Source organism: Laccaria bicolor, genomic scaffold (genome assembly GCF_000143565.1).
Source record: "Laccaria bicolor S238N-H82 LACBIscaffold_37 genomic scaffold, whole genome shotgun sequence".
Taxonomy (NCBI): domain Eukaryota; kingdom Fungi; phylum Basidiomycota; class Agaricomycetes; order Agaricales; family Hydnangiaceae; genus Laccaria; species Laccaria bicolor.
Window position 1 is genome coordinate 102,654 of NW_001889908.1, and position 16,066 is coordinate 118,719.

A 16,066-nucleotide genomic window follows, 5' to 3' on the forward strand; every position below is an offset into this window, starting at 1 on the left:
GTGCCCAGCGCCCACGTACACCGCCAGCGCCCACAAAATGATGCCCAGCGCCCTTGACAATGGGACGACGTGTCCACGCAAATGCAACGACGTCCACGCCTCCACCCAACGACAAGTTGTCCCTCCATTCACCTTTCCTCCCCCCTTCCTTGTCCATTCACCCTTCCTCCCCCATTCCTTGTCCCTTCCCCTTGCTCCCTTCCCCCTTCCTCTACCATCCCATCCCTGCCCCTCCCTATTTCCATGTACCCCCATCCCCCACATCCACGACCTCCATGAGCACGCCCACATCAACCAAACACCCACAACTCCCATGAGCGCCAACATCCCTCCCCCCTTCACTTTTTTACACCACGACTGGACTAAACAACAATGCCCATGCGCGCCCACATCCACGAACCCTGTGAGTGTGCACCATGAGCATGAATGTCCCTCCCCTCTTCGCTTTTTTACACAACTGGACCAAACAACGATGCCCCCTTCTCTTTTTAACATTACAACTAGCTGCCTTGAGTATAGTATGTAATGTAGAGTTTTGTAGCACTTGGTGTAGATTTTTCGTAGCATTCTAAATTTACCCAAAATGGAAGTTTCAAACCCTCAACCCTAAAGGTCTGGTGGCCATTCTTTCCTCTCACATCTTTCTTTCCTTCCCCCCACATCTTTCTTCCCCTCATCCTTTGTTCTTGCTGTCCCACTTCACTTTTTACCTTCTAACCTTGCTCTCTTCCATCATGAGTGCAAGAGAGCTTTGTTCCTTACAAGCTAGGGTGAATTCTCCTCCCAAACAAGGCCAGAAACGTGGCCAGTCTAACACTGAGGCAAAAAAATCCAAGTGTGTCAAGGCCAACACCAAGAGTGATGGTGAGGAGAGTAATGAGGGAGAACCAGAGGTTGGGAAGGGCAAGGGAAAGACTGGTGGCAAGAAGGGGAAAAAAGCAAGGTGTGTAGCCTTTCTGATACCAGTACTTGCATATTAATCAATCTGTTCAGGATGACAGGTGCCCAGCGAGCAGCCAGGGACAAGGTTTAGGATGATAAGGGTGTCCCAGCCAGTCTGACACTGTGAGCTTCTTTCTTTTATTTTTATGTGATTAATATTTATTATATTATATTGATAGTGTTGAACAAGCTCTTGAAGCTTCTGGCACATCTGTTGCACCTCCAAAGTGTACTGGTCACTCATCTACTTCTTCTTTCCTCCCCCCTGCCCCCACTGTTTCCAGTAGTCGTTCTCGTATCAATCGTGAGCCTGCGGTTACTGCTGCACATGAAGAAACAAGTGATGAGAAGAGTGATGAGGAAGATGGTGATGAGGGCAGTGATGGTGATGAAAGAGGTGAGGAGCAGGAGGTCATCCGATTTGGCCCACCAAGAGGCCATCGTCAGGCCAAGTCTGGTTCCAACCACCATGAGCCCTTGGCTGAAGGTAATATAATATATTATTGTTGTTGTATGATTTTCTTTCTTTTCTTTTTGATGTGTTTGGAGTGTAAATGAAAGAAGAAATACTAATTTGTACAATAGTTCTAGTTTCCTTTTCAGATTTACTTTTCTGCTCTTGTCATCAGCTATATCACTTGTATCCCAGCACTGGATTTTAATCTGGCTATTGATCTGGTCAAATCTAGTTTCATTGGCATCTGCTACCTCTTCAGGGCAATGTCCTTTTCCAAATATTCCATTCAGCATATTTAGTGATGCAATCCAGACAATCTTTGGCTCTAATATTTCTTTGGCAACTGTTCTCACAATCTCATTCACACTATTTGAGAATCCCGATTTATTAAATCTTCATTTTCATCAACAACAATGGATTTGTGGTGATGAAAACAAAGTGCAGATTTCAGGATGGATAATTGCATTGAGCAATGCACTGGTAAACAAACTTGGAAAGAAGAGGGTTGAAACTTTATTCTCTGAAAATGAACTTGCACGAGAGCCAGATGAAAAGGCAAAAGTTGATCTTCTTGCTGGAAAGCTTGACAAGCTGGCTGGCTGCTTGAAACTATCAACATTTGATGAGAAGGGGGGTTATAAACAAAATACCTTGAAACAAGTCTATCTTAACTCAGCCAAATATTTAAAAATTGGCCAATCAATCTGGACTGATCGTGGATTTGCAATGGCAGCTATAAATGCTATGTATAACTTTCATGCTTCAGCATCTGCTTTCTCAGAGTACTGGAATAATACATATGGAACAAACGAAATTTCAATTTCACAAGCTCACAATCTGCTCGCACAATTGCTGAAGAATCTGGAATTGATGCTGAATTTGATGATGGATTGAATATCAAAGAAGTTACTACTCAGGCATTTTCACTCTTGGGGGAAGATGGAGTCATCAGAGCTTCAGAAGGACATGCATGTGATGAATGTACTCAAAAACACAAAGATACAAGTGATGTGGTTTTCAATAATCCAGCAGCAGTTGTTGGTGTTGATGCCACAGATGATGATATTCCTGCTTTGGCAGCAGCTCCTGAAGAAATGGAAGTTGATGCACCTCAGGTCACTTCAGATAATGAGATGGATACTGATAATATCCCAAACATAAAAATGGTTGTTCTTGATGGTATAGTTATGGGTCCTCAGGTAAATGACTTTTACATTTTGTTCATGGAGTTTGTTTGTTCACAATGATTTTTTCTAGCACTGTGCATATGAGAATTGCACTAATGACCTCTCTAACTCTTGTGGTGGATCTCTATGTGATATACATCACATAATGCTTGCTACTCAATGGTTGGTCCGTGACTGTAATACCTGAAGAGTAGAAAGAACACTTGCATGTCAACAGCACCAACCACAGTGGCGTAAACATACAAAGAACAGCAAATGCCACAACTAGGCTGGAGTTTGTAACTAATAACAGTGAAGAGAAATGTGCAATCTTAGTGTGTGCAGAAGTGTATATTAGGGTACTACAGTAAAGAGAAGTGTGCAGAAGTGTATACTAGTGTAAATGTATGTAGAAAAGAGAAAAATTGTATCTGTTGTATCTATTTATGGTGGATTGTGATCTTATTCGTGTGGATTCCGGTGGAATGGGACAGGACTCCGGTGGATTCCACTGGATTCTGGTCCCATTCCTGCAGACTCCGGCGGAGTCTGGTCCCATTCCACCGGAATCCACAGGAATGACCAGAGTCTGACAGGAATAGGTAGGGCACAATAAAGTACTGCTTGATCTTCAGATATGTCTTGCACTCCTGTTCTCATCCCAATAGACCATGAAGCTGTTCAGATGATATCTGATCATCATCTGGCTGATTATCTGTCAGAAAGGAAAGTCAGAAGGCAAACCAGTGAGTGGATGGCTGCCTGGAAATCACAGTTGGAAAAAGAGACCTATGTGGGTGCACATATGGTTATCGTTTTCACACTAAATGCATCTTTAGATACCAATTATACAAGATTGGCTTGGAAAGTCCATTAAAATGGAAGTGAAGAACCTGTTGCATGTCAGAGACACTTTATATGCCTACATGGATGTTCAGATCTTCTGCTTCCTGGATCAACAACAGTCAGCTATCAAGGTTCTGCATAATGTGCAGAAAAAGCTTCAGAAGCTTTGTGTAAGCACATGGCATCACATGTTTTGACATTTCAATGTTTTGTTTTTGTTTTTCAGTTTTCCAGTGATGGATCTGAGGGAACCAGGTTTTTGGTGAGGATGGGGATGTGAGTGAAGAGGAAGGTGAAGAGGTCACTTCAGTCACCCACTGACCACTGACTATTAGTCATGTAATTTCAGTATATATTACATGACTAAGAGTAGTATTGTATTTATTTATTGTACTGAATATATCCAGAATCTTTACTGTATCTATTTCCTTAAAATGTCATAAAATCAGCTGTCACACTATTGAATCTATTTTTTTGCACTAAATAAATCTTTTTGGTGCCAAGACTCTGAGTTAAATATATTTCATGGTTTCACTACTGAATCTATTTTTTTGCACTAAATAAATCTTTTTTGATGCCAAGACTCTGAAACAAATATATTTCATGGTTTCACTACTGAATAAATCTTTTTGGTTAACATGTCACAAACTTGCCTGTCACACCACTGAATACATTTTGTGTAGTGTTTATTTTTTCCTTAGAAGGGTTTGTAGTGTCTGCCTTTTGGGACTACAAAAGTTTGGTGTGCACTTTTCCATTTGGAAAGTTTGTAGTTCCCACTTTTTTTGACTACAAAGTGTGTGCTTTTTCATTAGAAAAGTTAGTAGTGTCCGCTTTTTGACACTACAAAAGTTTGTAGTGTGCACTTTTTCATTAGTAAAGTTTGTAGTGTCTGCTTTTTGAGACCACAAAAGTTTGTAGTTGACATGTAGTTTATGGTGTCCTTGGCTCTGTCTAGGTTATGGGGATGAGGTTGAAGGATTAACATGATCTTACTTACATATTTCCAGTTCTGCTGCATTAGTTTTTGACATTATGCACAAGCAGTCTTTTACATTAGGAAAGGCTAGCCTAGGCCTTCATATTGATACCTACTGTCCTATTTCAAAACATAATTATAAGCTCACGGGGATATGGCTGAAGGATTGACATGACCTCACATATTTCATTTGCCTTATTATCACTTTTTCACATCATGCCCAAGTTGGCTTAGGGTTAGTCATGTGTGAACGCAAACAGACTAGTAAGAGAGTAGCCTGTCCTGATGTGAAAGGTCACTTGGTCATGATGTCAAAATGTAGTGATGTGGCAATAGCAATATGTAAAGAAAAAGAAAAAAAAACATGACCCTTTTGAAATTCCTTTACCTCATATCTCCATAACAGGAGCACTGTCAGTGTCAATTTCTTTTCTAGGGTATGCACCTTCCTTTTTTGGCCATTTTCCCCATGATACAATAATTGTAGCCCTTTCTCTTAGCTTTCTAAATATGCTGAAATCATGTTGTTTGGTTTTGTTTTCATGGAGAAAAACACAAAAAACAAAAGAAAACATGACACTTTTGAAATTCCTTTACCTCATATCTCCATAACAGGAGCACTTCAGAATATAATTCAAATAGATTCGGGAAGCTACAATGTAGGGCTACAACTTTCGTTTTCACCATTTTTGGTAATTGGTCATGTGACCAACATCCCAACATCCCATTACATGGACCCTGATAGATAAAAACATTCTCCTGTTGGTTTTCTTCACTTTTGGTCAAACCAGGTGATGTTTCCTCTTTGGGATGGACCCTGAAGGCAGTGCCTGATGTTCTGTGCACCATTCATATCTTTTTCCCCAGATGTCATCACCAACAGAAAGCACCACCCCCATTTTTTTCTGATTTTTTGGTTATTTTGTGGCTATTTTTTAGCTATATTACCATATTTGGAAATGCACCCTCGACCCTGAAAACAACCTCCAACATTGTCCCCAACAGTGAGCACCACCCCTAATTTTTCCTGACTTTATTACTATTTTACATGTGAAAAAGCGCATGTTTCCGTATTTGGAAATGTGCCCTGGACCCTGAAAACCGCCCCCAACATCATCACCAACAGTGAGCAACACCCTAAACTCATCATTGTTCCCTGTATTTTATTGCTATTTTTCATTTAACATAGCCACATCTTCCATATTTGGCAATGGGCAGTGGATCCTGAAAACAGTAGGACCCTACAGCCCCAGGAAAGCATTTACAAACAAAAAGAAATTTATCAATAATACCTCTACTAGTGAAAAATCATAACACACTTTTCTTTGGAACTAGGACCCCAGACACCTCGAGTAGTCTATCTAGAGCCAAAATGTATTCAGTGGTGTGACAGGCAAGTTTGTGACATGTTAACCAAAAGGATTTATTCAGTAGTGAAACCATGAAATATATTTGTTTCAGAGTCTTGGCATCAAAAAAGATTTATTTAGTGCAAAAAAAATAGATTCAGTAGTGAAACCATGAAATATATTTAATTCAGAGTCTTGGCACCAAAAAGATTTATTTAGTGCAAAAAAATAGATTCAATAGTGTGACAGCTGATTTTGTGACATTTTAAGGAAATAGATACAGTAAAGATTCTGGATATATTCAGTACAATAAATAAATACAGTACTGCTATTAGTCATGTAATATATACCAAAATTACATGACTAATAGTCAGTGGTCAGTGGGTGACTAAAGTGCATCACCTGTAATCTGGCTGATTATGTGGTTTGCATTTGTCCCTGGTGTATTGGCCACAGGCTCAACAACACCACTCCCTGATATCCCATTCCAGGCTTTTAGTCAATTCATTTTGACAACATTTAACCCTGAAATCTCACTTGAAACTGTTCTGCTTGTCTTTTTCTCTTTAGTGGAAAACCCAGACTTGCTTAATTTACATGCTTGTCAGAAACATCCAAAAGTCCTAAATGAAAAGAAAATTATTGCATCAAGTTGGATGAAATCACTGGGCCGCGCATTAAATGAACGACTTGATTCAGATCTCTCAATGCTTTTTCAATTGAATGAATTTGTGCAAAATTCATGGGAAACTGCACTGGCTCTTAACCTTGATGCATTTTCAGAGCTTCTTGGACTCACACCTTATAAACAAGGTATTTTCAATAAAAAGTTGCAGAAAGTTTCTCAAAAGGCTATTGAGCCCATACAAATAATCTGTCCTATTGACATGGAGTGTGAAACTGCCTCATGTAACTCCTGACATATTGGACAGCATTCTGTTAGAGATGTGGCTTCAACTTCAAATACTACATTTGAAACTCAACCTAATATTGCTATTGATGACCTGACTCAGCATGCCTTTGCTGTTCTTGGTAAGAATGGTGAAATACCAGGTGCAAGAGAACATACTTGCTCTGATTGCACTAAGCCATTCAAACGAACAGTGCGGGATACAGAGCGTATTCCAGATACACTTGATGTTAATATGTTGACTTTGGATGGTGTTGTTATGGGTCCACAGGTTTGTTTACATAATTGATTTGATTTTAATTATATTGATCCCCTGCTTAGATTTGTGCTTTTGACAATTGCACTAATGACCTTCTTAATGCTCATGGTGGTGCACTCTGTGCAACACATGAAGCTTTACTTGCAAATAAATGTCGCATGGTTGGCTGTTCTAATGATAAAATACAAGGAACACAAGCTTGTAAAGAACATGTGGCTGACTGGAAGAAAAGTGTTCAAGATCGCAGTAAAGCTACTATTAATGGTATTCGACCTGTTCTTCAACATCCTGGTGAACGTCAAGAATGGCAAAATATTCCTGATGCTGCTATTCAACAGCCACATGATGATGAGGTTGATGCAAATGAGGCTGAAAATCCTCAACCATCCATAAAGCAAAAGATGTACTTCTCACCTAATCTTTCATATTGTGTTGAAACAGCATGTGCACCATGTGGAGTTGTCATTGCATGGACCAAATTTCCAAAATCTGAATCTCCAACTAATATTTTTAATTGGCTTGATGAAATATTTCCTAACAAGGAGGATCGACCTGCTTATATATGCATTGATAAAGCATGTCAAGTCTTCAAGACAGCTGTTGAAAGTACATCAAAAAACTTCAATTGGTTTATACATACTATGCTCATTTACCATGTCAAGCATGTCCTTGCCAAAATGGCATCTATGAAGGGTGATGGATCAACAGATGAAGAAAACAGTGATGAGGAAAGCAGTAATGAAGAAAGCAGTGATGAGGAGGGCAGTGATGAGAAAAGCAGTGACAAGGACAGCAATGAGGAAGAAAGCAATGAGGAAAGTGATTCTACAAATAGCAGTGATCATGGTATGCATCTTTCAGATTAAGTATATATTTAGTAGAAGCAGTTACTGACAAATCAGTTCCATGTATTTAGCTTAGTGTTTAAAGGTTCAGTCCATAGGACCGCAAAAAACCGGTGGACCGAACTGAACCGGACCATGGTCCGGTCTTTTTTTCGGTTGCAGTTGCCCCAATTTGGGGTTGGTCCGGTTGCCGGTTGCCTCATTTCGAAAATCTTTTAAAACCGTTCAAAGACCGGTTTTAATTGGTTGCAACCGGTTAAACGGTCACGTGCGTTACATAGCCTTGTAACCACGTTTATTACCTTTTATTGGGTTTTTGTTTCATCAAAAACGGTTAAGAATTGAGAAAGATATAACCAAATCCATATTTTACCCGAGTCTCTACGAGATGTAATTCGGTTTCAGTCATAGCTATGTCAAATCTTCATTAAATCTCTTCAAAATTGGTAGAATGACGGGTATTTACATGCTTTACTATTTCATATAGCCCGTTTATTTTTCAGAGTAATAATAGTCAAGATACAAATGGTTTATATTGGTATAATAAATTATACGCAAAAAAACCGGTCTGGATCGGTCTGAACCGGCTCCATAGACCGAAATAGACCGGTCCTAGGTGGTTCGGTTCGGTTCCCTCAATATCTGGGTCGGTCCTAGACCGGTTGCGGTCCACGGTTGCGCGTTTTGGGGGCAAAAAACCGGACTGAACTGAACTTGCGAACACTAATTTAGCTAGTCCAGCTTTGTTGTTAAATACAGATAACAGTGTAATGGAGTCCGGAGAAATCCAATTTTGTATTGAATATGGTTGACAGAGTTGGGAGTCCAGTGGAGTCCAGTCCAGTCCAGTTTTGTGTTGGATACAGTTGGCAGTCCAGTAGAGTCCAGTCCAGTCCAGCTTTGTGTTGAGTACAGCAGTCAGTCCAGTGGAGTCCAGTTTTGTGTTGGATGCAGCAGTGGAGTCCAGTCTAGTCCAGTTTTGTGTTGGATACAGTTGGCAGTCCAGTGGAGTCCAGTTTTGTGTAAGACACAGTTGCCAGTCCAGTCCAGTCCAGTGGAGTCCAGTTTTGGGTTGAGTACAGCAAGCCCAGTCCAGTTTGTGTTAGATAGTCTCCAGTTCAGTGGGAGTCCAGCCCAGTCCAGTTGAGTGTTGGATAGTCCAGTCTCCAGTCCACTGGAGTCTAGTGGAGTCCAGTTTTGTGACAGTATGTAGTGAAGTCTCAATATATAGTGAGGTCCAGTGAAGTCCATGTGGATTGCGTGGGGGATGGTAAAGTATTGCACACATTGTCATTAACAATGACAACACTCAGCTACCACTAACTCTTGTGTTGTGCCTGACATTAGGTGTGGCACAAAAAAGTGTAACACTTTTCCAAATTAGGAAATGGCCCAATTAGGAAATAATGCATACATCAAAGCATATACTGGATTTCTACAATGTGACAGTCACAATTCAGGGTCCAGGCATAAGAAATATATTTGGAGTCCATCCCAGTGAGGAAATATATTTGGTGTGACAGTGGACATCAAAATATATTTAGGTAAAAGTGGAGATATACAAGCCCCAGGATATATACAATATAGATATACACACTAACATTTAGTCCTGTAGTATTCATGGTGTTTGCAAAGACTAATGGCCAGTTGTCAGTGGGTGACTGAAGTGATAAAATTGCTGAAAAAAAGGGAGAAATGGGCACCACATACAAAATAATTAGGGATACAATTTTTGCCTGCACCCACATTGCCAGAAGGTGAGCCTTTAGAATTTTGCTGCTTGGCTTTGTTGCCTCATTTATCCAAGAAATAAATGCCCATACATCCATGTTCTGATTCAAGTTGAAGGCATCCAGAAGAATGTCAGTAGACGAATAAAGTCCCAATCAGGATGGCAAGGTGGGGGGTCTGTGGATGGATTGGAGCTTTCTGAGAAATTTTGTTAGAGGTGGTTCAGCTTAGTGAAGAAGAAGGGGCATGAATAGCTGATAGATGGCACTAAAAATAGTTACCTGACAGAAGGTTCTAGATTGCCTTAGTCTCAGGAGATTGCCTTGATGGGTGGGAGAGGTTGACAGATTGGGTAAGTGGAGAGACTTGAGGAATGTGGTCAGTATCCTCATCCCTAAAAACACGTTGAACCATGGTTTTATACAGTGCTTACCATGGCATATAAATATTCATATGGTGTTTCACCCCTACCAAAGAGATTGTGCAGATGGACCTGCATAGAGAGTGGTACAAGTGTACTTTGGTGATTTTATTGTATGAGGTGACATATGTGTGTTGATTTCCTCCATCATCTGCATGCTGGGTTTCGATTCAAGCGACTTTGACTTATGTGACTTGGTGGATGAAGGTGAGGTAGGAGATGGCAGGGCACTCATGGCAGTGGGAGGCATGATGAGTGTGGAGGGGATGGATATGGAAGGTGAGAGTGACACCCATTCAGTGATGTGCATTTTGGTGATGGTGGCTAAAATTTGCGTGTGCATTCTCCAGACTACAGTAATGAATTAGTTTTACTTTCCATGATGGAACAAGAACCTTACAAATGGCAATTTCTGTTTGTCAGGATGAGTGATGTGTAATACTGTAAGGAGTAGGAACCCTCAGCTGTTGGTGAAAGTTGAACACAGTCCTACAGCAGCAGATATAAGCAGAAATATTCTCACTTTTTGGGCAAGGTCTGCACTTGTGAACAGCTTTGATTGCATCTTATGTCAACACTTCCCAGATAATCTCAGCAGACTGGCTTTTGACCAGGGATCAAGCCCCATTAAGGCTCATCATATACAATCAAGCTCTTCAAGCTTACAGAAAAGAGACAAACCCATTGACAGCCTCTGTGATGCCTCAGTCCTCTCTGCTTCTAAGTCCTGCTCCAAAAGCTGATTGAAAAAATCCATTGCAGTCTGAAAGCCATCTTTTACCCAACAGATGGTACCCTCAGTGGTGTACTGTGTAAAAGAATAGCATGTTTCTCCCTGCTGGATGGGAGTGTTGGAGTGTGTGATGATGGATGAGGGGAGGAGAATTGTTGAGTCTGGCAGAAATTCTATCACCAGCTGAAGTTCCCAAGGAACCAAGTGGCCTCCTTTTTGAGGGTCAAAGTGGCCTAGGGAAGTGAGAGCACAGAGGCCATAGAGCAGGTTGGCATGGTCTTTGTGGCAGTAGCAGATGGTTCTTTGGCAAAGTTAAAGCAGCAGGCAGCAAAGACACTATTTTTGAAGGTTCGATGGAGGATTTTGTCATGGTCCAAAAGCTGCTGCAGGTGGTTGGCATAATAGGAATGGAGACATGGCACCCATGCTGCTAGGATGGCTAGAGTTTGTTATACCTATGGGGCAGAGCATTAACAGAACTCCAAAGTCTCCACCTCAGAGGCCTTTTGGTCAATTACTCCTGGATGTGTTTGCCCCTAACTATGTGATATGCCAACATTCCTTGCCAGGTATCTGTTCTGATGACTCTAAAGCTTGACATACTGCCTCTTGAACACCGGCAAAGGCCAGGGGATCAGTGCCCCCACAGACCATGAATAGGTATTCCTTGGAGTCAGTGATGGGGATGGAGGTGCTAAGCAAGGGGTGAGCAACTCTTTGGTGGCCACTGACTGCTTGAGAAACTACTTACTTTCCATTCCATTCCATGTATTCCATTCCATTCCATGTATTCCATTCCATTCCATGTATTCCATTTTAAACTGTGAATTTCGTTCAACCATGACTAAGCAATGACGTGCATGTAAGCTCGCCTGAGCCCCAGCTATGGCTCAGACGAGCTTACATGCACATCATCGCTTATGTCATCATTCCAGGTCATATGAGCGAGTCTGGAAGAAAATACTGTAACTCTATCAGATTTACTCCAAATTACATAAAATGAAAGGGAGAAAAAAAGGTAAAATTCCCTGCAGTCTGATTACATAAAATGTAGAAATATATATTACATAAATGGTGTCACATCACCCAGGTTCTACCAGTGATTCTGACAGAAAATACTGCAACTCTGCTATATCTACTCCAAATTACATCAAGTAAAATGCAATAATCTTTTAAATTTGCAGGCAATTTAATTACATGCACTGTAGTACAATGTATTACATAGTAAGTTCTCACAACAAGAAAAACTGCAATTTACTAGATACCATCTACACAAAACTACAATATTGAATGAGAGTTCACACCATCACCAGATACTATCAACTACGAAAATGATGACAGAAGCCTATAAATAGCTAGAGTGCCTGAAACCCTGAAACCCTGAACATAGAAGACTACAAAAGGCTAAATTTTCATGGGAGAAAGGCAAAGTTCAGCGTTAGAACACTGAAAAATTCCTTGAGATCAAGGGTAATAAACGAGTCTCTTCGTAAACTCAGAGGACTCGTAATGTGTGGAATCTGAAAATAGGACAAATGCTTTGGAACTGGCAGCAGTATGCATCATGAAATTATATTTGGATCCTGTCTAAGATTCACCTACCATGAAATAGAGCACAAAGAGGCCCTAGAGTAAACACCCAATGCAGGGAGAAGAATTGCATTACTACTGGATGACTTTCCATAAGGTTTTTCATTTAATATATCCAATTTCAAATTGTTGTCAGAGATTGAACAATAATTTATCATAATAATCTATTGTGATGATTAAACCGTAAGCTTGCAAGATAGATGAGATTAGATTAATAACAGACTCATCTTCATTCTCCCCAGTATGAATCTCAAGGAAGCCTTTCTGCTGCAACAATTGGGGGAGGAACTGGATGATGAGGAAGAAACAATTTGCTTATTTTTCTGAGAGTTCAAAAAGTCCTACACTGCAGGTTAGTGATGTAAAAAAGTGATGGAGGGTTTTGAGAAATTCCCCTGGCTGAATGTCATTGTTAGGTTCACTGATGAAGGTGCACATAGTGATGGGCACTGACATGATCAGTGTAATGTGTTCCTGCAACATGAGAGGCTTGGACTGGCTGGTTTCCTGTGAGGGACAATGGGGAATCAATGGTAAGTTGAAGGGTTCTCTGCAGGTGAGGTGGGGTCTGATGTCACGAGAGTAAGGGAGCTTTTGGTGGAGGGCATCAACATGCCTGAAGATGGTGTGGTGGACATGGGCATAATAGTCAGTACTTTACCCTCCCTGGGTCATTCCATATGGACTAGATGGAATCCATACTTCCCCCAGATGGATTCCATGGAATGGCTGATGGATTCCATACTTTTTTCAGATGGATTCCATACTTTTTTTTCGATGGATTCCATACTTTTAGTGAAGGAACGGACCAAGCACAGCCTCTTGTCTTTGGGGCTGAAGTTTAAGTGTCTCTAAGTGATTCTTTTAAGCCTGAGATCAATGGGATTGGTAAAGAACTGAGGAAGTTGCCTTGCTAGATGCCCTCTCCTCCCCCACACACCCAAAACAGCTTTTAGCGAAGGAATGGGCCAAGCATGGCCTCTTGTCTTTGGGGCTGATATTTAAGCATCTCTAAGCGATTCTTTTAAGCCTAAGATCAATGGGATTGGTAAAGAACTGCGTAACTTACCTTGCTAGATGCTCTCTCATCCCCCACACACCCAAAACAGCATTTAGCGAAGGAACAGGCCAAGCACGGCCTCTTGTCTTTGGGGCTGAAGTTTAAGTGTCTCTAAGCAATTCTTTTAAGCCTGAGATCAATGGGATTGGTAAAGAACTGAGGAAGTTACCTTGCTAGATGCCCTCTCCTCCCCTTCCACCCAAAACAGCATTTAGCGAAGGAACAAGCCAACCACGACCTCTTGTCTTTGGGGCTGAAGTTTAAGTGTCCCTAAGCGATTCTTTTAAGCCCAAGATCAATGGGATTGGTAAAGAACTGAGGAACTTACTTTGCTAGATGTGGCTGCCTCATACGCAGTTGGCTGCATGTGCAGGTCTGGCTTGCTCCTTTCGAACGGCTTCCATCTTCAACGCAAAGGGCCACATTGGTTGCAGGTGGTGGTGCCAGTGTCAATGCCTCTGTGGCCCATGGGTTCGCTCACGAGCTTGGAGAGTATACTGGGACAAACCTACAAATATCTTGGGTGCACAAGTTGGTATCACTCAACAGGGTCGTGACCTTTTGTAACACGCGTCTATCACCTCAACGTTCAACACCCATCTAACACCTCAACACCCTACATCTGCTTACCCTCTCAACTGCCATGGCCACACTACGGCCATTCTCCTTGTTTCGGTTCCCTAACTCTATTGATTAGTTGTGTCCAAAAGATACTCGATATCTCTCTACATGACCCACCTAATCATTTTTCAGTTTCCTAGATGTCGAGGCAACCGGCGCCTATGAATCTAATTTAGTCTTCTTGGTAGGTCCGGCGATAGGCATTGGTGACAATGGTGCAGTGTAATCTTCCACATTGTCATCTGAGTCCCAAAAGAGCCTTGTGAACAAGCACTGGGTAGGAGTGCGGCCATCTGGAGCATCATCCTGAGAGTGCTCATCTGGACCATTCTCATGGTGGGCTTTGTCGAGGGTATTAAGCCAGGTTGTGGTGTCGCTCGTAGTCGTTGCAGTCACATTTACTTCTTTGCCCAGTGGTCAGGCCCCCATCAATGTGATACCCTCAATAACTACTCACCTTCCACAACAGCGTTGGCCTTTCCTTTGCCCTTCTTCAAGCCTGAACGACAAGTGCTGTAAGTATCTTCTCGAACATATGACTGTTCATCTTACTAAGCCTAATAGAGCACGAAGAGGTTCTAGAGTAAACACCCAACACAGGGAGAAGAATTGCATTACTACCAAAGGGTTTAGAAACACATAATGGATTTATTGTGAAAACTCGTGCTTATACAAGAAATACAGAAAAGACGACATAGACACTTAAACAGCATGTCTGAAACATTGAAAGACTAAACTACACCTAGGTAGTAAACATACAAAGACTTAGCGTGGCTCACAGCCATTCAGAAAGTCATGTATGGCAGTTCCCGTGTATGCATCAAAGACTGATGTGTCTGAACGTCACAAGTACAAACATGAGAAAAAGACAGAACCCCCTGACAATTAAGAAAGACATTTGAAAACACCTTTGGAGTGTCTCCCGACCTCCGTAATGAGAAGACGAGCCAAGACAAGGCATTTTAATTAAAAACTCGGAAGCGACGGAAGGCCAAAGACTATTGGTAAACGCGTACGCATGCACATCAACGCATCAGGAAACATTAATCATTTTGTGATGTCATCTGTCAAACCGGTAAACCAGGCCATAGAAAGAAACATGTGAGATCATGCCAAGCTAAGAATAGCTACGTCGGCTAACTCCACGTACGCATCAAACACTGATGCGTTTGAAAATGAAAGATGCGACACTACAAAATCTGTAGTGTTCACAGAGATAGACTACAAAATATACCACACGTTCATTAAATTTCATATTTGTAATTCGGACCGAAGTATCCTGCATTAAAACACATGTAAAACGTAGATAGGGGTTCCTGGAGTATATAAGGAGCGCGCTGGCAGGTCAAAAGGCAAGCAATCGCCCCCCTGTTGACCAGCTAGTTGCACTCCAAGTAGGAACTTAGGAGGTGGACAGTTGTAATCAATTAAAGGAGATTTCTTCGTGATCAGAAAAGTACAGTGTGAACGAAGCCAGCGTGCTTGGGAGTCAACTTACTTGGAGACTTTTGAATAAGAAGTTTTAAAAACACAGTATCATTTAGACGAGACAGCGTACTCGTACCCTTGGTTTTTGGAGCGTGGTGACATGATAAACTCACGGGAGTCATAAAAGTCAATTGAAGTTGTGTTTTGTGTTAATAAAAGAAACTGTGATCAAAGAACTTTGCATTTAAGAGACCAAGTTCCCAGAAAGACATACTTTGTTCTATTGAACTATTCTAAACCACACCTTACAATAAAAACCCGTTTTGAGACGAAATCTCTTGAGACTTAAACCTAAGAAGACAAAAGTGGTATTTCTTAATACCAAAGGCCCTCGAACTCGTGCACTGAGATTGTGATAGTGTGTGTGTGTGTGTGTGTGTGTGAGTGTTTAGGTGTTTAGGGTTTTCCCAATGCGCTTGATCCTTGTTCGTGTGTTTCACACTTTCACAGTCATCCTGTGCAACGCGTATCATCTGGAGCCCACCATGAGGGTCTCCTTTTGTTTTTGATAAAGCAAAGACTTGAAAGTTTAGTGATCTACAGGATCATTTATTTAAACGAAAAGTTTAAATTAAAAAACCGCTAGCGTTTGAAGCAATTTAAATACTAGTGCAGAGCCGTTCACCACGGCACCAAAAATCAGACAAACAGCGAATTCTATTAAAGCAG

General features: G+C 41.3%; 6 protein-coding genes across 6 annotated transcripts; 3 read left to right on the forward strand and 3 right to left on the reverse strand.

Moving 5' to 3' along the window:
• Nucleotides 1–372: 372 nt before the first annotated feature.
• On the forward strand, nucleotides 373–1,698 carry LACBIDRAFT_331912 (uncharacterized protein; the record flags this gene model as incomplete). Its single annotated transcript, XM_001886305.1, has 4 exons — nucleotides 373–403; nucleotides 766–943; nucleotides 1,122–1,429; nucleotides 1,592–1,698. 4 exons carry the CDS (start codon nucleotides 373–375, stop codon nucleotides 1,696–1,698), a joined length of 624 nt encoding a protein of 207 aa, XP_001886340.1.
• Nucleotides 1,699–2,562: 864 nt separating this feature from the next.
• LACBIDRAFT_331913 (uncharacterized protein) lies at nucleotides 2,563–3,922 on the forward strand (the record flags this gene model as incomplete). The annotated part of the gene is made up of 8 exons (XM_001886306.1): nucleotides 2,563–2,598; nucleotides 2,657–2,748; nucleotides 2,804–2,900; nucleotides 2,979–3,152; nucleotides 3,288–3,311; nucleotides 3,405–3,581; nucleotides 3,638–3,687; nucleotides 3,916–3,922. The coding sequence occupies 8 exons, from the start codon at nucleotides 2,563–2,565 to the stop codon at nucleotides 3,920–3,922; spliced, it is 657 nt and encodes a 218-aa protein (XP_001886341.1).
• Nucleotides 3,923–6,158: 2,236 nt separating this feature from the next.
• Nucleotides 6,159–7,774, forward strand: LACBIDRAFT_331914 (uncharacterized protein; the record flags this gene model as incomplete). Its single annotated transcript, XM_001886307.1, has 4 exons — nucleotides 6,159–6,578; nucleotides 6,672–6,771; nucleotides 6,844–6,920; nucleotides 6,971–7,774. 4 exons carry the CDS (start codon nucleotides 6,159–6,161, stop codon nucleotides 7,772–7,774), a joined length of 1,401 nt encoding a protein of 466 aa, XP_001886342.1.
• A 2,768-nt stretch (nucleotides 7,775–10,542) lies between these two features.
• LACBIDRAFT_307783 (uncharacterized protein) lies at nucleotides 10,543–11,064 on the reverse strand (the record flags this gene model as incomplete). Its single annotated transcript, XM_001886370.1, has 2 exons — nucleotides 10,543–10,939; nucleotides 11,054–11,064. 2 exons carry the CDS (start codon nucleotides 11,062–11,064, stop codon nucleotides 10,543–10,545), a joined length of 408 nt encoding a protein of 135 aa, XP_001886405.1.
• Nucleotides 11,065–13,389: 2,325 nt separating this feature from the next.
• On the reverse strand, nucleotides 13,390–13,655 carry LACBIDRAFT_307784 (uncharacterized protein; the record flags this gene model as incomplete). The annotated part of the gene is made up of 3 exons (XM_001886371.1): nucleotides 13,390–13,399; nucleotides 13,458–13,558; nucleotides 13,617–13,655. 3 exons carry the CDS (start codon nucleotides 13,653–13,655, stop codon nucleotides 13,390–13,392), a joined length of 150 nt encoding a protein of 49 aa, XP_001886406.1.
• Nucleotides 13,656–14,068: 413 nt separating this feature from the next.
• Nucleotides 14,069–15,499, reverse strand: LACBIDRAFT_331915 (uncharacterized protein; the record flags this gene model as incomplete). Its single annotated transcript, XM_001886372.1, has 8 exons — nucleotides 14,069–14,310; nucleotides 14,367–14,400; nucleotides 14,462–14,526; nucleotides 14,689–14,745; nucleotides 14,837–14,907; nucleotides 15,060–15,130; nucleotides 15,408–15,414; nucleotides 15,474–15,499. The coding sequence occupies 8 exons, from the start codon at nucleotides 15,497–15,499 to the stop codon at nucleotides 14,069–14,071; spliced, it is 573 nt and encodes a 190-aa protein (XP_001886407.1).
• Nucleotides 15,500–16,066: the final 567 nt, after the last annotated feature.